The sequence below is a fragment of the Entelurus aequoreus genome, linkage group LG03 (genome assembly GCF_033978785.1).
Source record: "Entelurus aequoreus isolate RoL-2023_Sb linkage group LG03, RoL_Eaeq_v1.1, whole genome shotgun sequence".
In the NCBI taxonomy this organism is placed as follows: domain Eukaryota; kingdom Metazoa; phylum Chordata; class Actinopteri; order Syngnathiformes; family Syngnathidae; genus Entelurus; species Entelurus aequoreus.
In genome coordinates, this window is record NC_084733.1 from 50,198,559 (window position 1) to 50,218,050 (window position 19,492).

At 41.3% G+C, this 19,492-nt stretch overlaps 1 protein-coding gene across 1 annotated transcript in view; it reads left to right on the forward strand.

Moving 5' to 3' along the window:
• Positions 1–406: 406 nt before the first annotated feature.
• Positions 407–19,492, forward strand: part of tgfb3 (transforming growth factor, beta 3) — a 34,887-nt gene continuing 15,801 nt past the window's right edge. The window contains exons 1-4 of the mRNA XM_062042045.1: positions 407–1,142; positions 11,768–11,931; positions 17,913–18,042; positions 18,130–18,237. Of these exons, the coding sequence (XP_061898029.1) occupies positions 797–1,142; positions 11,768–11,931; positions 17,913–18,042; positions 18,130–18,237 (748 nt within the window). The 5' untranslated portion in view covers positions 407–796. The remainder of the gene's footprint in view (positions 1,143–11,767; positions 11,932–17,912; positions 18,043–18,129; positions 18,238–19,492) is intronic.

Genomic DNA, 19,492 nt, shown 5'->3' on the forward strand with positions numbered 1-19,492 from the left:
ACTTATTAAAAGAAACAAAGGGGCTTTCTGTAATACAGTACTAACCTCTAGTGCTGTCAGAATCCCATCTAGTATCCCACTTGTGTCCACTAGATGTCAGTGTTGTGCATGTTTTAGGCATACTGAGCGTCACTGGTGAGTAGAGTTTTTTATTTTTATTATTAGTCTAAAACATGATGCATACGTAATGAGTGGCATCGAGTCGGTGTTTCATGCATGTTACTCTGAATTAAAAAACAGTCTTCTACCTGTTAAATCCTGAATTGGCCAACTTTTTGTTTTCTTTCTTGAAGATTACAATTCTGATTCGGATCCAAGACAGACGTCACTTGTCCGAGCTGGGTCTACACATAGCTGGCCCTCCCTCACAAACGTCACAGCAGGAGACTATAAAGGTTGAGGGAGAGAGCGGTGATGCAGCGTTGGATGCTGGACTGCAGGCTGAGTAGACTCCACAAGTGGACGGACAGACACTCAGTCAATGGAGAGACTGATCCCCGGTGCAGAGTGTGCAGGAAAGTGAGGGATGCGATGCGTGTATGAGTCCAGGTGGAATGAAGAGTAGGATAAACACCTTTGGTGAAGGGTTGATGCTACTTTGCGATATGGCACGGATTTGCACTCTCGCAAATGCGCATTTTGCAAAAATGACATAGCACCTAAAACCATGGGATTGCACCAGGAACAGAACTCACTCACAACCTGAATGAAAAGAGGAAAGGGGGACTATATTTACGCCGGAATTCACTTTTGGTTGTTTTTTTCTTATACCTGGCGGTTGTGAGCAGAGTGAACTATGAATCTGGGCAAAGCACTTTTGTTTTTCCTCCTTTCTAACTGTGTGACAATAATCCTGTCACTATCCACTTGCACCACTGTGGACATTGACCATATCAAGAAGAAGAGAGTAGAGGCTGTCCGGGGCCAGATTCTCAGTAAGCTTCGACTGACCAGTCCACCTCAGACAACAGGTCCGAGTCAAGTACCGTTTCAGGTTCTGGCCCTTTATAACAGCACCAAGGAGCTGATTGAGGAGCTGGGAAGAGACAGGCAGCAAAGCTGTGGGCAGGATAACACAGAGACTGAGTACTATGCCAAAGAGATTTACAAGTTCAACATGGTCAATGGTCCTCCGGAAAACAGTAAGTCCATCATTTCTTCTGTTTATTTAGATCAGTTTAGACTTCATGACATATTAATTATGACCTGCTACCCATCATCTACAGCAGGTCTATTTAACTACATTTCCAAAAAGCTAAGGACATCTCCCTTGACGATTATTCTTATTTTGAACAATATATTCCTGAAATCCACTATCCTGGACACTTGATTGTTGTCTATTTGTTTTGTCAGTGTTACTAAATTAACATGACCTTATACCAAATATCTAGTCAAATATCCTCTATATGACAACACTCTAGGATTTTTAGGAATGTGCTGCAAAGATGTAATACTCTCGTACAAGTTTTTGAACTGAACATCGCGGGCTGGTCTGTTGTCATTCCCGGGCCGGGTTTGGCCCCCTGGCCGCCAGTTGAATAGACCTGCTACAGCAATTCACACTAATTGAGAATATGCGCACGGTTAATCCCAATAATTTAATAGGATCCTTTGAAATGGTTAAGCATCCCTGCAAAATGATATGAATCATTTCCAAAATGTGAAAAAGGGTGAATATTGTTGTACTAGTATCTCTAACACAAACACATTTCCAGCCATTCAAAAAATAACACTGGACTTCCGCTATAAAATGTGGTTACAAGCTATGAATAATGTGGGTATTGATTGTGTATGTTGGATGCTGTCATTTGTTTGAGTGCCGCCTTTACGCAGTGATGCAAAGGAGAGCACAAAGTAAACAGTCTAATTGGAATGAGCACCATTCCTCATACATACCTCACACCAAAGCCATGGGAACTCCAGCCTAATTCTGACACATTCCTAAAGAGGGGGGGTGGATTCTCAGGCAGTTAGCTTCTTCTGTCCATCGCCAACTCCAATACCTTATTTCCATTTTCAGGCTTCCAGTTTCCTAATATTTTTTATCCCCTTTTTTAACTCTCGCCCTTCTATTAACTCACCCTGGTTGTATGAAGCAGCAGAGTTAGCCCAGTGTTTTCATCCAATTCTCTTGTTCATCCGTGCTGGTATTTCCTGTGTAAAGTGCGCTTCGTTGATTGTTCCAGACACCAGGAACAGAAGTCCACCATAAGCAGCGCTCTGAGTCTCCAGATGGAGTTAGTGTTTTAAGGTGGTGGGTGATGTCGTGCCAAGCAGTGCAGATCCACAGGTGTTTATGCTGGGCTGCAAGATTGAGCAGAGCCTCCCTGCACCAAGTCTTGAATCTTGAATCCCACCATTACAAATAGCTCAGGAGTTTATCCGCGGGTCAGGAGGTACAAGCAGAGCTCCCAAAACAAACAACAGGTCTAAGGAGTGGGACCGGTGATGGCCCAGCGCCCAGGACACATCGCACAGGACTTATACTGGAGGTGATAATACGAGACATCAGCTTGACTTACTACTGGCACCAACAAAACTGCGTCTCCGTGTGGCGTATTATTACACAGAAGTGTGCCAACATACATTAAGCAGCAATTTTCTCCTACTTTCCATTATATAATTATAAAGAGCGGAGCATGTTTCGGCATGTAGGAACATAATGTCTGTCACCTTGATAATTCCGTTCTTTTTCATTCCCACTGGGTATAATGACTTGTACAGTCACTTTTTTGGAAGGCTGGAGTATGTGGGAATATAGTCAAGTTTTCACGCCCAGTTAAAAAGTTAAACACAACACTTTTTCTCTTTCCTCTCGCAATTTTTTTCTTCCTCCCCAGACACGACGACCAATATCACATATTTGCTATCTATAAGCAATAGCATCATGTGTCCAGATTGGCACTGAAATAATTTAGCCATCGGAAGGGTTATAAACATTGACACTGAGTACAAGCAGCTTATGTAGATCTTTTACACAGCGGCCTAATGCAAGTGCATGGGATTTTTACAACTTGAGATTGTGTAACCAAGTGGATAATCACATCTGTACTGTCTTTTATGAGGTCAAGGCACTTCAGCAGCTGGCTTGCACCTGCAGCAATATGCTTCCTATTTCCCTTGTTTACCCCCACAAAGCTCTGGAGAGAGTGACATCACAGACTATCCCCCAGGCAACAGCAGGAAGGAGAGGAGATTCCCAATTTTTTTTATTTTTTTTTATCAGATGTCAGATAGCGTAGAGGAGGATCACCATTAATCTGTCCCCACACTACTGAACCCTCATCTCTTTTTGAAGGCCATCTTTTCTCCTGTCATCGAAAATCAACACAGCTGTTAGCGCCAATGTGGCTATGGGTGCTCGTTTTAGAGTAACAAAACTTTAAGAAATTAAGTTAGTGGAAGCTTTATAACAGACCTGGGCATTCTGCGGCCCGTGGGCCGCATCCGGTCCTTTGTACGTCACTGTCCGGACCGCGTGAGGCCAATTATAAATTACAAAATACATTTTAAAAAGTATCTATTTCGAGTGTGCAATACAACGGTGCTGCTTTTGTTTTGAAAAGCGTTATTTGTATTACTTCCGTGTGGACGTATGCTCGTGCGCGCAGCGGCAATCACAAATTACAAAATAAATTTAAAAAAAAATCTTTGTCGTGCGTGCAATACAACTGTGCTGCTTTTATTTTGAAAAGTGTTACATGGGCGTATGTCCTGTGAGGGAAGGCGCATAGCGACAAGTGATGACCAGTTATCCCCGAGACGCTAAAAAGAGAAAAGTTGATGACGAATGGCGTGTTTTAAAAAAGACATGGACTGCCAAGTAAAGGTAAAGCCGTGTGCTTAATTTGTGATACACATGTTGCTGTGTTTAAAGAATATAGTGTAACGACCTGCTGAAGTAGATGTTGTCTTCTTGAGTTGCGTAAATGAGGAGTGAGGAGACGTGCGTGTGGAAGGAACGAGATATTTTGAGCTGTGTTAGTATAGCTTGCTCAATAAAAGTTTAAAAAGAGCGTCAGACTTGGTGTGCACTTCTTTTGGACGCTACAATTGGTGTCAGAAGTAAAACTTTGGCATACTGCACTGTTTGTGTGCTACGTCATCGGGAGGTACGTGCCACGTGAGGAGCTCGCAGAGAGAGAGAGAGAGAGAGAGATTACAGGTGCAGCCACGCTGCTTGCCATGGGGGAATTCCGCCCTCAATGAAGACTCCCAGGTTTGATGGCAAGGCGAACTGGGAGGCATTGCATCCCACTTCTGACATCAATTGTAGTGTCCAGAAGAAGTGCACACCAAGTCTGATGCTCTTTTTAAACTTTTATTGAGCAGGCTATACTAACACAGCTCAACTTAACTCGTTCTTTCCAAAAGGAAAACCAATCCTCACTCCTCATTTCCGCAACAGCAACGCTTCCTCCTTCTTCGCCAATCACCTTACAGGCGTGCTACGTTCACAACAAAGAGGATGCAGGATAAAGTGACAGAAATTGAAATGTTTGCATTGTATTACACATCAGGAAGTGTTGTGTAAGAAAGTGTTAAAAATAAAACCATCAAAAGCCATCTGCTTTTGTATAAAGATAAGTTAGGTTAAATGAAAATATTATTATTATTATTATCTATCTTACGGTATATCAAAAATAATTTGAGCAAAATTTAATTGAAATATTGTCGGTGTGGCCCTCCAGCAGTTGCTCGGGTTGCTCATGCGGCCCCCGGTAAAAATTAATTGCCCACCCCTGCTTTATAATCAAGGTTTGTTTTTCATGGTTTTAATTTTTTTTTAATATATATATTTTTTTAAATGTATTTATTTATTTTTGTCATAAAAAATACAATCATGTGTGCTTACGGAATGTATCCCTGCAGACTGTATTGATCTATATCGATATATAATGTAGGAACCAGAAATATTAATAATAGAAAGAAACAACCCTTTTGTGCAAATGAGTGTGAATGGGGGGAGGGAGATTTTTTGGGTTGGTGCACTAATTGTAAGTGTATCTTGTGTTTTTTATGTTGATTTAATAAAAAAAAAATTTTATTTTTTAAAAAAAATTTTAAATTTCTTGTGCGGCCCGGTACCAATCGATCCACGGACCGGTGGTTGGGGACCACTGCTTTAGAGTACAATTGACCTAGGGCAGTGGTTCTTAACCTTGTTGGAGGTACCGAACCCCACCAGTTTCATATGCGCATTCACCGAACCCTTCTTTAGTGAAAAATAAAATGTTTTTTTTTTTTAAATTCAAGACAAAGTTATATGTTTTTGGTAACACTTTAGTATGGGGAACATATTCTAAGTAACAAAGACTTAATTTAGAGTTATTTGGTTAGGGTTAGGGTTAGAGCAGGGGTGGGCAATTCATTTTTACCAGGGGCCGTATGAGCAACTGCTGGAGGGCCACACCGACAATATTTCAATTAAATTTTGCTCAAATTATTTTTGATATACCGTAAGATAGATAATAATAATAATAATATTTTCATTTAACCTAACTTATCTCTTTACAAAAGCAGATGGCTTTTGATGGTTTTATTTTTAACACTTTCTTTATCCTGCATCCTCTTTGTTGTGAACGTAGCACGCCTGTAAGGTGATTGGCGAAGAAGGAGGAAGCGTTGCTGTTGCGGAAATGAGGAGTGAGGATTGGTTTTCCTTTTGGAAAGAACGAGATAAGTTGAGCTGTGTTAGTATAGCCTGCTCAATAAAAGTTTAAAAAGAGCATCAGACTTGGTGTGCACTTCTTCTGGACGCTACAATTGATGTCAGAAGTGGGATGAAATGCCTCCCAGTTCGCCTTGCCATCAAACCTGGGAGTCTTCATTGAGGGCGGAATTCCCCCATGGCAAGCAGCGTGGCTGCACCTGTAATCTCTCTATCTCTCTCTCTCTCTCTCTCTCTGCGAGCTCCTCACGTGGCACGTACCTCCCGATGACGTAGCACACAAACAGTGCAGTATGCCAAAGTTTTACTTCTGACACCAATTGTAGCGTCCAAAAGAAGTGCACACCAAGTCTGACGCTCTTTTTAAACTTTTATTGAGCAAGCTATACTAACACAGCTCAACATATCTCGTTCCTTCCACACGCACGTCTCCTCACTCCTCATTTACGCAACTCAAGAAGACAACATCTACTTCAGCAGGTCGTTACACTATATTCTTTAAACACAGCAACATGTGTACCACAAATTAAGCACACGGCTTTACCTTTACTTGGCAGTCCATGTCTTTTTTAAAACACGCCATTCGTCATCAACTTTTCTCTTTTCAGCGTCTCGGGGATAACCGGGCATCACTTGTCGCTATGCGCCTTCCCTCACAGGACATACGCCCATATAACACTTTTCAAAATAAAAGCAGCACAGTTGTATTGCACGCACGACAAAGATGTTTTTTTAAATTTATTTTGTAATTTGTGATTGCCGCTGCGCGCACGAGCATACGTCCACACGGAAGTAATACAAATAACGCTTTTCAAAACAAAAGCAGCACCGTTGTATTGCACACTCGAAATAGATACTTTTTAAAATGTATTTTGTAATTTATAATTGGCCTCACACGGGCCGGACAGTGACGTACAAAGGGCCGGATGCGGCCCGCGGGTCGCAGAATGCCCAGGTCTGGGTTAGAGGGTTAGGGCCAGGGTTAGAGGGTTAGGGTTATAATAAGGCCATGCCGAATAAGGCATTAATAAGTACTTAATAATGACTAGTTAAGAGCCATTATGTTACTAATTTGCGTGTTAATAAGCAACTAATTAATGGTGAATATGTTCCCCATACTAAAGTGTTACCATGTTTTATTACTGGTGCACAAAATGAACCGTGCATGAACATCACCTTGTTCAAAGAACAAAACCAACACAGTGCATAAACTCACAACAATTTACACACTTGCAAATCAGTGTGACTTCTGCTGTTGCCGTATCCGTAATACGCCGATAGGGAGAAGTTTTTATTTACACGATGAGTCGGGTGTGTCTTGACCTCCGCCGAACCCCTGAGCCCGACTCACCGAACCCCTAGGGTTCGATCGAACCCAGGTTAAGAACCACTGACCTAAGGACTGCTGGACATAGAGCCTTTTAACCACATGATTAAATGTGTTAGCTACAGTTAAAGTTCGATATAACACGCCCAATATGTTTTTTATAACGCTATCGTGCCGTGGATCCCAAATGTTTGCCCGTTTTTTTTTCACCAATGTCAATCACATTGTTTTTCACCAAATTATAGCGTATTTACAAACTTACTGTCATAACTGGTCCCTCCTGGTCATATCCTGTGTTGGTTTACTCTACACGACAGTTACTTGTCTTCATTGCTGCACTTAGACCTTCTTTTTGTTTGACATTGGTGACTCTGAGTTTTTGCTTCACGATAGGCTAATGCCCTGTATATTTTTGTGCCATTCCCGTCACATCTCGTGGGGGCACTATCCACCAAACAGGTTTAGGCAGCCGCGCTACATCGCATATTTTTTTCAAAAAGAAAGGGGTAAAAAAATAAAGATTTCCAAACCACACGATCTCGGGAATAAGGTGATCGGTATTTTATAGACCCCAAGGACTGCGTTAAATCTAACTTTGAGTGTACTGTGACCCCGAGCTATGGTAGGCCTTAAAGGGTCTGTTTGCAACATTTACACACAACGTTATATCCCGCCCTCTTACGTACTCTACGTACGTACATAGCACATGCACGTGCATTAGCTTTGGATGTTCTTTGCTAATAATACTGATTTGGATAGTTAGCATTAGCTATCATTGAATGCATAACAACATGACAGTTGTTGCTCTTGGACTGCTTTTGTATGCGTGCATGCACTCCCTGCGCATACATATTGACGAGAGTAAAAAAAATGTTTACACAAACTTAGTAATTGTGAAAAATATAGGCAGTTTTAAAACCAATATGTTCTGTTAAGCCATTAACGGTAACATAACCTAGCTAATGGTGGTGTTGTTTACATTGTTTGCTTTAAAAACATTTAATTGTTAGCAAGTTGCAAACAGCCCTTTTAAGTCATTATAAATGTCAAATTTAATGAAAAAATCTTATATTTTGACGCTGTTGTTCCTCAGGAGATGGTCAGAGACACTTCCGCTTGCTTACAGGAAGTTGTTCTTGGTGTTGCGCAATTTGTGTTATGAATTTTGTGTTTTCACCGTTGTATTTAGTGTTCTTTCTAGTGGTAGTCAAGATTGCAATGACATATTTTAGTGTTAGCCGCCCAGGAGGTGCGGGCCTCAATTACATTACTATAAAGTTAAGTAGAGGGCCACAAAATATGAGCTTCGAGTTTGGGACCCTTGTTTTAGACGCTAACTCAGCAATAGTCTCACGAGATTCGCTGACCAAAATATTAAGTTCAAACTGTTCGACTTTAGTAGCTTCTACTGTAAAAGGTTGTTTGCTTCAGCTGTTTGTGTCAGCATGTGACTCATTCCAATATTGGGTCATAAAATTAGTACATGTATTTCATTTTTAATTATGCAAGCAATCTCCTCAGCTTGCCGACATGGAACAAATTACCTTTCAGACCCTTGGCAAAAATAAGCCATAATGTGAAATCCACCTAAAACCAATGCAATGGGAAAAATGAGGTCATCCAAAAGGAAACCAAAGACTTGATTAGAATTTCAAATCTCCACTCCAAAAGGGGGCTTTTTGCCTCCAGTGGGGGCAATGAGTGAGTGGAGCAAAGGGCTACTGAGGTTCCCTCCTCGTAGATTGTGTGGAAACACTGGACTGATATGTGGCAGGGGATACATGCAGAAAAGGTCACCTATAAATAGGAAGGGTTTTGAAAAAAAAGGTAGTGGAAATATCAGATAAAGAGTGTAAGGACACTGGAAAAGGATTATGGGTCAAATAAAGTACTCTGACATGTTTCTAGGATGACACAGATGTTTTTATGAGTTTCCAAAAGGTGTGATTACCCCCTCTCAATAGATTTAAAGATGAGGGTGATAAATTAGCCAGAGCTTGGCTGTAAATGACTGTTTCCACTTTGCTTGTAAAAAGCTTGCTATGTGCTTGCTTAGCTCCTCGCCGCATGTGCCCGGCTCATTGAACTAATAAACTATCAGGTGATATGATGAAAAGAAGGGCGAGCCTTGGGTGCAACAGGAAGCTTTTCAGATACAAGCACAATGTGGCCCTTTATGTTCCCTTAAATGTCAAGCATGCCACACTATCAAACGTGCACGCGCCACTAAGGTGGATTACAAGTTAGCGCTTGCAGGGCATGTGGAGTCGTTTGCCGCCTTGCTGCTTGCCGGGATGTTGTCCTGTTCCAGCACGTGGGCCCACACGTTCCTGAGCTAGAGCCGAGACTCTCTGCTGTTTGGGAAGATTTGGGCTTCTGTCTGAGCACCCGTGGAGCTGCAGCATAAGCGGGACGGGCATGTTAGTGCAGCCACATGGGGAATTTGGTTTGCATTGCCGCTCGAGTCACATAAGCAGATGCTGCATAGCAAGAACCGCATCCTTTGCTTCAGCCATCCAGCGTCTGACAGCTGACGTTACACCCTGAACTGATCACGCGCCAATCACAGCTTCAATTTAATCATCCCTCTGACACAATGGGTTATGGCTTTTTCCAGAAGTGATCAGTTTAAAAAGTCAGACGAAAACTGCATACAAAGACAACCAAAATAATTTGTCCTCTAAGAAATAATTTAATCTAATGAAGCCTTTCCAGACACCCAAAAATATGAACACAGAACACATTGTTTAATAATTATAATTATAGTGTGACATGTACAGAACAATGCAAGATACATATACCGTAATTTCCGGACTATAAGCCGCTACTTTTTCCCCTCGTTCTGGTCCCTGCAGCCTATACAACGGTGCGGCTTATTTACGGCCTGTTCTTCTCCGACACAGACGAAGAGGATTTCGGTGGTTTTAGTATGCAGGAGGAAGACGATGACACGATGATTAAAGACTGACTTTTCATATACGGGTAGGCTGGTTATTTTGATAACGTACAGGCGAGCACTTTGTATTAATTTGCACCGTTGTATTATTTGTACTCTGCACGAATGCTGTTCGCCATGTCAAAGATGTGAAAGTTTGATTGAATGATTGAAAGATTTATTGTTAATAAATGGGACGCTTTGCGTTCCCAAACAGTCATCTCTGTCCCGACAATCCCCTCCGTGGTAGCAGGAACCCCTATATACTACGGTAATTACACATCAAAACCCTGCGGCTTATAGTCGGGTGCGGCTTATATATGGAGCAATCTGTATTTTCCCCTAAATTTAGCTGGTGCGGCTTATAGTCAGGTGCGGCTTATAGTCCGGAAATTACAGTAAATGGCAAAAGAAATTATTAAATGAAAATGTAACATCACTTTTACTTTACCAACATTTGCATTTTAAAGTATAGGACTTTTTTTTAAATATATTTTTGTTACTGGCACGCTTTTATTTTGAAGCCTGACATTTTTATAATCTTTTGGATGTGTGTTACGGTGATTTTTACTGAATGTTGCTGAGGCTGAGTGAACTGGAAGCTGTGATGCTCCAACTGCCAGCAGTACCAGATTTATTTTACTTCATTGAAGGTAAAAATAAAGACGCAGGAAGACGCCTGAAAAGAAAGCGAAAATATATGAGTTTCTGGGGGAAACTAGGAGGGTTGACAGGTGTACTTTTATCTTCATTGAAGACTCTTGCTAGTGAAAGAGAGCAATGTGGACACCACCTTCGTACACTTAGCTCAACCTTTAACTGTTAATAAATGGCACTAGTGTTGTCTTTTGCAGGCTTGACATATTTACCAGTAATCAGAATTGAATGGAATATAATAAAAAGCCTTTTATCGTCAACATATGCATGTATAGTGAGATTAAAAGCAGCTCCTTCTCTGGTGCAGTTATGCAACGGAAAACAGAATAATGGAAAGAAAAATAAAGATAGAAAATAAGAATAGCGCAATTGGATAAAGAAAACAAATAAGCAATAAAGAGTGCATTGTTCTGATTATATACATGTATAGTATATGTGGGTTATTGCACATGTACATTCATTAACAAATATAAATATTGCACAGATTGAATGGTTTCACAGTAATAATGAGTTTTTTTAATAAATCAGAACAATGTATATATGTTTACATTGTTTTTTTCATACTTCATCAAACTGCTTTTATATTGGATAGTTCAAAGTGATGTTGAGCTCCTTCTCTGAGCAGCATTTTGCATATGAATATAACACTAGCATGGAAACAGGAGCTTAAAACATTCAGAGATAATACCACCCAATCAAGCATAACGTTAATTGATTGCTAATTTCCCTATGTTCATGTCTGCATTGCTGAACATGAGTTTAAAGTACAGTGCCTGAAGAGGCTCAAAAAGTTCTTGACGATGTTCTTATAGATTTCCCTTACAGGATTGTTAATGTCCAGTCTGGTAGAAGAGACCTAATCTACAGTTCCACTGGTTTTGGGCACAAATATTTGAATCCATGTTGTAGCAATGCTCGTGAGCAAAAGGAGAATATGCGAACAAAAAAAGGAACATTTTAAAACCTTTTTCTGTGCTGCATTAACTCCATCCGAGAAAATACTCTGAAAAATCAAATAAATCACCAGAAGATAAACAAGAATATCCTCGGAAAATGGGCTTTAATAATAACCTATCCGATGAGGTAATGAATAAAAGCTTGGAGGACGTGTGCCAAAAGCAACATTTCAACTTGGAGTCCCTACTGTTTGAGTCATGCTTTTCCATTTTACCTGCAGATGACCTCCCTTACTGCCCAAAGGGAATCACCTCTAAGGTATTTCGCTTCAACGTCTCCACCATGGAGAAGAACTCCACCAACTTGTTCAGGGCCGAGTTTCGAGCTCTGAGGATCCCCAACCCTGCTGCCAAGAAAAACGAACAGAGGATTGAGCTCTACCAGGTGTGTGAACTAGCCAGTGCCCCCCACCACCCTCCTCCTTCTTCCACCAGGTCCAGCAGTGAGAGAAAATCATTTTATGTTAGTCCAACTCTGCTGCACTGATCATTATTCCAGATTGTGCATTTAAAAAGCCTTTTCGGTTACTAATCCGCAATTGCTTTTTCTCAATATCGACATTCAATGCTGCCGTCCTTCGTTATGAAAGTTACTCATCATCTACACCTGCGTTTGTGTGGGATTAAGTGTTTTTGTGGCATATGGAGTTTTCTTGATTCGGTTTCCTCATTAACCTCCCGTGGGCGGTTCAGAGTAATGATCGGGTGGCTATATTTCCTGCGCTTCCAGACTACTCTGAATGCAGACTGTCCGGCCCACTAGATTGTTTCCAGGGGCCCATTAAGAGATAGAGCCATGCATGGTGACCCACTGAGGGGGGTCAATGAAGCTTGTTACTCAACCCCCCCCCCCCCCCCACACACACACACACACACACTCCCCCCTCTCACACACTTTTACGGTGGCGGCCCTCGGACCCTCGTTGCCACAGGAAGTTATATTACATTCTGATATTGTTTGGTAACACGGTTAGGCCAAAGTGCTCAAACACACTAGGGGCTTCATAAATAATGATAAATGGGTTGGGTTATACTTGTATAGCGCTTTTCTACCTTCAAGGTACTCAAAGCGCTTTGACAGTATTTCCACATTCACCCATTCACACACACATTCACACACTGATGGCGGGAGCTGCCATGCAAGGCGCTAACCAGCACCCATCAGGAGCAAGGGTGAAGTGTCTTGCCCAAGGACACAACGGACGTGACTAGGATGGTAGAAAGTGGGGATTGAACCCCAGTAACCAGCAACCCTCCGATTGCTGGCACGGCCACTCTACCAACTTCGCCACGCCGTCCCTTCAATATTCCATATGAAATAATGACAATGATCTGTTCCAGTCAAGGCCATCATGAAATGTATTACCTATACTTAGAAGTAAAGGAAGTTAACCAATGTTAATATGAAGATATACAAACAATAAAACTTATTTTTTAATTAGTAAATCAGATTAATTACAGTTTGCTGTGGATTAATTTTGATTAATCACTATTAAATATAATTTGTTTTTAATCTATAGCAATCATGTTTTGTGTTACACGAGCAAAGAGAGTCAAGAAAGATGGGAATATGGTGTATATGCACCTAATTTGTTTATTTAACACCTTTACCATCATGTTCATGTCAACAATATAATAGTGGTATCAAATGATGCCATTTTGAAAATCAGAATAATCACCTTTTTGTATTTTGATTCATCGTGATTAGTTGCAGTAAATTACTTGCGTGTATAATTCTAATTAACTTTAATGGCTGTGTTATGCAAAACACAAACGTTCACAGCAGAGGATGCTGCTTCTCGGGAGGATAAAAGATGACCCAGATTTTTGTGATCTGTTTTTTTGAAAAATGTTAGTCATATTTCTGAGCTGTTCAACAGTTAACGTCTCTTCCATAAATGTTCCTTTGCTGTATCTTAAAATGAGCGCCATAACTCCTACCTATTGTTTGTTAACTTGCCAATGACCCTTTAAGACACTGCTATCAAACTCATGGCCCAGGGGCCACATCTGGCCCGCCACATCATTTAATGTGGTCATCCACATTTATTATGTGGCCCACCACATCATTTATGTGGCCTGCGAAAGGCTGGAAAAAAGCACTTTCTGACTAAATGTATTTGTTCTTTAAAACTGTGGCATATAATAATCAATCATTTGTGTAGCAATATATATTCATATACTGTATATTCACTGTTACACGTGGTCCTCTGAGGGCAGCCATAATTGCGAAGCGGCCCTAAAAAAAACAAGTTTGACAGATACTTTTTTTAGGATTCCTGTGTCACAGCTGCATCTACCTCGAGGTCACTGGAAGAAAAGCTATGACTCTTATGGAGAAGATGTTCGGTCGCGCTCACTACATGCATGCAGCGATGGGTCTGCCCCGTGTGTCGACACTGAGCAGAAGAGGGAGGGAGGGGTTACACACTACACTACACGGTGAGCATGAGTACACATGAGTGGGGGAAGAGAGAGAATGAAATATAAAAAACGTACATACTTCGATATTACATGCTGGAAAGGTGAGGAAATCAGCAGTAAGAAACATAAGCTGAGTCACTTTGTGTTTCTCGATGCCAGTCTTTTCTAAAAAAAAAAAAACTGGCAAAAATGTACCTGTGGATGTTGCTTTCTCTTTAACTTTTGCACATTAAAATAAAAAATATAAATGTATTATATAGTGGGTATAGATACACTGTGATGTGTTGTTGATGTTGTGTAGTTTCACTTTAAATAACTGGAAAATGTACCAATAATACGATCCGATTGGATTTTTTTGTGTACCGGTAATTGAGATGGTCTTCGTTTTTTTGTTTTGTAACCATTTTGAGCATATGAGCCAAATAAATAGCTAAAGTGGACCTATGATGATTTTACTCTACATTTAAAACACTGCTTTGTGGTGTAGATAATATGTATTGGATATGCTTTGGTGTAAATTTGCTCTACAGTCAATTTTATAACCCGTTTTTTGAGTCTGTCTGCAAGATGTCTGATTGTGGAGGCGTTCCAATATCGCAAATGAAACCACGCCCCACCATCTCCAAAAGTATCATCATTTATCCTTTGAAAATGTACACAGTGTATACATATACCAAGCAGCCAGGCTGCAAGACCCCCAGCCAACGGAGACATCCAAAACTGCGTGCAAGCTCTCGTAAAAATGCATGAACTTCATGATTTGACATTCTGACATTGTTTAACACGTGCATCCAACATTGTAACAAAATGTATCACTCATAAAAGACAACATTTATCATAGGTCCCCTTTAACATTTGATACATAGTAGTACCTCATCTCTCATTGGTTCTGTGGCTGAGCTCTTAAGACAAAACACTTGTATCTCAAGTCAACATCCCCCATTGAAATTAATTGAAATCAATTGAATTTGTGATTAAACAGCACAATATGTCATATGCCCTTCAAAAAGAATAACAAAATTTTAGATAATGAATATTGTATAAACATTTACATATACTAACAGCTACAGTAGTCGTATGGAGTAATGTAATAATAATGTACAGTATTCACCTTAAAATCAAAATCAGAATCAGAATCAGAATCAGAATAGTTTTTATTGCCATTGTTTGAGAACGGGTTCACAGACTAGGAATTTTTCTTGGTGGAATCGTGCAACATAAAACACATATAAGAGAGTGGACTTCTACGGTATCTCCTTCCAGCTGCACCATCAGCAGCTTTTCCATATTTTCATGGATACATGTGCGCCATTTAGATATTATTTCAACGCTCTTTGCTGGCGTTAGACTCGTTCTGCTTCAGTATGGGGCAGACTTGCAGTGATACGCTCGAACTACACGGCCACATGATGATTTATTTCTTTATTTCAATGAATATCATCCACATCTTCTTCTCAGCACTGTCCTTTTCGTCCACTTTCTTCGTTACCATGATTGGAAAACAAATGTATGTCGATCTCTAGCTATAAGCTATTGCCAGCATTACTACCAAATGTTTTGGGCTGATCTTTGTGACATTCGCTACGCCAACTAATGGCGTGGATTGCTTGTAGCGCAAATTTTTGCTCGCAACTTAAAGCATAGCACAGCACTTATCTCAAAACACTCTTAAGATGGGGCACTCTCAAGTTGAGGCACTACTGTATTTAAAATAAGTGTGTGCAGAATGAAACTGCAAAATTAACTGTCTCCTCTACAAATGTAACACCTGTTCACAAATTGGCATTCAGGAGAACAATGAACAGCTCAGCAGACGAGCAGGGCTCAACCATCAAGAGAAAGCTTGTGAGTCGTGAGTTAAACTCGAGTCTTCTTCAAACACCTGTGCTTTCAAAGCGGGTGAATCGTTTGTTTTGTGATGCAGCTCGGGCAGGAAGGGGAAAAGAAAGTTGATTTAAGGACCGAATCTCTTGCGGGTCTAATTCCGTATTTTCCAGACTATAAGCCGTTACTTTTCCCCCAAACTTTGAACCCTGCGGCTTATACATCCATCCATCCATTTTCTACCGCTTGTCCCGTTCTGGGTTGCGGGGGTGCTGGAGCCTATCCCAGCTGCATTTGGGCGGAAGGCGGGGTACACCCTGGACAAGTCGCCACCTCATCGCAGACTATGCAACTAATCCATGGATTTTTCTTCGCTAACAGCTAAATTATAAAATGGTAAATGGTAAATGGGTTATACTTGTATAGCGCTTTTCTACCTTCAAGGTACTCAAAGCGCTTTGACACTATTTCCACATTCACCCATTCACACACACATTCACACACTGATGGCTGGAGCTGCCATGCAAGGCCCTAACCACAACCAGTGTTGGGACTAACGCGTTACAAAGTTACTGTAACGCTGTTAGTTTCGGCGGTAACTAATAATCTAACGCGTTATTTTTTATATTCAGTAACTCAGTTACCGTTACTACATGATGCGTTACTGCGTTATTTTACGTTATTTTTTATGTAGTATCGGAAAGAAACAGAAGATGTGAGTGTGTTTTATTGGAGCGCTGCGGTGTCGTCCTTCTGAATCTCTTGTGTCACAAGGAAGAGGCGCGCTGTGTGTGTGTCTGGGTGTGGGGAGGGAGGGAGAGAAGGGGGGGGGGGCATGTCTGATCATCGCGGAGCTGTAGTTGAGTTTCTTAACATGGAGATATTATCACGTGGGTAAACCGAGGGTTTATATATGTCGCCTATACTGTATAAAACTGCAAAATAACAAACACGGATTAAAATGGATTAAGTAAAGAAATCAAACATTGTACTAAAATGATCCACTTAAATAAACTGTTCAAACTCAAAGTGTGTACAAAGTACAAGGAAGAATAATCCTGACAAACATTGTGAACCTTATTGAAAATGGGAAAACAAAGTATTCATCTCACAAAAGATGAATAAAGACATCAATTACTTTTCTGTTTTGTTTGATCAGCAATTTTACTGCTGATCAAACAGTACCGGTACTATATAGATACCGGTATATAGCTGCGCCTTATAGTCCGGTGCGGCTAATATAGGAAAACAATTTTTTTTCTTCTAAAATTTAGTGGGTGCAGCTTATATACTGGTTAGAGTCTGGAAAATACGGTATATTTATTCCAAAGGGGGACGGCGTGGCGAAGTTGGTAGAGTGGCTGTGCCAGCAATCGGAGGGTTGCTGGTTACTGGGGTTCAATCCCCACCTTCTATCATCCAAGTCACGTCCGTTGTGTCCTTGGGCAAGACACTTCACCCTTGCTCCTGATGGGTGCTGGTTTGTGCCTTGCATGGCAGCTCCCGCCATCAGTGTGTGAATGTGTGTGTGAATGGGTGAATGTGGAAATACTGTCAAAGCGCTTTGAGTACCTTGAAGGTAGAAAAGCGCTATACAAGTACAACCCATTTATCATTTATTTATTTAAAAGCAGTCAGAGTAACAGTTGCATAATTAAGAGGTTTCGCTTCCATCCGTGACGCCCGTCCTTCTTTTGGAAAGAGTGTTCTCAAAAGCCAAAGATAAGCAAATCCTTTCATGCTCGTTTTAGGTCAAGCAGGATTTGAATTCTGACTTGTCCTGCTTTTGGATGTTTGACTTATTTGAGGTGTTTGAGTGCAGTGCAGAGCATCATTGTGGTGCAGCGCTGCTGCTGGGCTGTGTGGCACTGCCTCGCTCATATGAGCTGCTGATGTAAAGACCAGCCAGTTTCCCATTGGCAGGAGGGTAACATGCAGGCATTAACTTGCAAAATGGGGATATCAACACAGGCAGTCACTTTTTCCATGAAGAGTAGACATTTGGCCCAAGGCATCCTGGAGAGTCTGGCTCAGACAGACAGCTCCGCTTCAATGTGTGTGTGTGTGTTAAAAAAGAGAGTTTATGCAGCTGGGCCACATTTTCATCCTTCCTTGCAGATCCTCCAGAAAGATGACCCCAAAGCCAAACAGCGTTACGTCGGGGGCAAGAATGTCCTGACCAAGGGGATGCTGGAGTGGGTCTCTTTCGACGTTACAGAGACAGTGAGGGAGTGGCTCATGTACAGACGTGAGTAGAGCGCCACGCCACTTTGTCACATTCTGTAGCAGCGCTCCTGGTACAGGTGCTTCAAAAAATGCTTTACATCGCACGCAGAGACCAATCTGGGCCTGGAGATCAGCGTACATTGTCCCTGTCACACCTTCAAGCCCAACGGGGACATTATTGAGAACGTCAACGAGGTGCTGGAGGTCAAGTTTAAAGGCAAGATTGCATGCATGTCGCATAGCAAGTTCCTATTTAAAGGCCTACTGAAATGATTTTTTTTTAATTTAAACGGGAATAGCAGATCCATTCTATGTGTCATACTTGATCATTTCGCGATATTGCCATATTTTTGCTGAAAGGATTTAGTAGAGAAAATCGACGATAAAGTTCGCAACTTTTGCTCGCTGATAAAAAAAAGCCTTGCCTGTACCGGAAGTAGCGTGACATCACAGGAGCTAGTATTCCTCACAATTCCCCGTTGTTTACAATGGAGCGAGAGTTTCGGAGCGACACAGCGACGATTACCCCATTAATTTGAGCGAGGATGAAAGATTCGTAGATGAGGAACGTTACAGTGAAGGACTAGAGAGGCAGTGATGGACGTATCTTTTTTCGCTCTGACCGTAACTTAGGTACAAGCTGGCTCATTGGATTCCACACTCTCTCCTTTTTCTATTGTGGATCACGGATTTGTATTTTAAACCACCTCGGATACTATATCCTCTTGAAAATGAGAGCCGAGCACACGAAATGGACATTTAAAGTGACTTTTATCTCCACGACAATACATCGGTGACACACTTAGCTACTGAGCTAACGTGATAGCATCGTTCTCAAATGAAGATAGAAACAAAAGAAATAAACCCCTGACTGGAAGGATAGACAGAAGATCAACAATACAATTAAACCATGTACATGTAACTACACGGTTAAAAATTCTCAGCCTGGTAAGGCTTAACAATGCTGTTGCTAACGACGCTAAGGCTAATTTAGCAACTTAGCAACCGGACCTCACAGAACTATGATAAAAACATTAGCGCTCCACCTACGCCAGCCAGCCCTCATCTTCCCATCAACAGCCGTGCTCACCAGCGTTCCAGCGATCGACGGTGCGACGAAGGACTTCATCCGTGGGTTTGGCGGCAAGCATCGGCTAGGCGTAGTAAGTAGTCCTTGTTGTGTTGCTGTAAGTATTGTACTTAGCCGCTAATACACCGATCGATCCCACCTACAACGTTCTTCTTTGCAGCCTCCATTTTTCATTAAACAAATTGCAAAAGATTCACCAACACAGATGTCCAGAATACTGTGGAATTTTGTCGAAGAAAACAAGAGGTTTTTGTATCGGGTCGATGGGGTCCAACCACTTCTGTGGATTTTGTGACGTCACGCGCATAAATCATATCCAAAGGAGTTTTTCAACCGGAAGTGTGGCGGGAAATTTAAAATTGCACTTTATAAGTTAACCCGG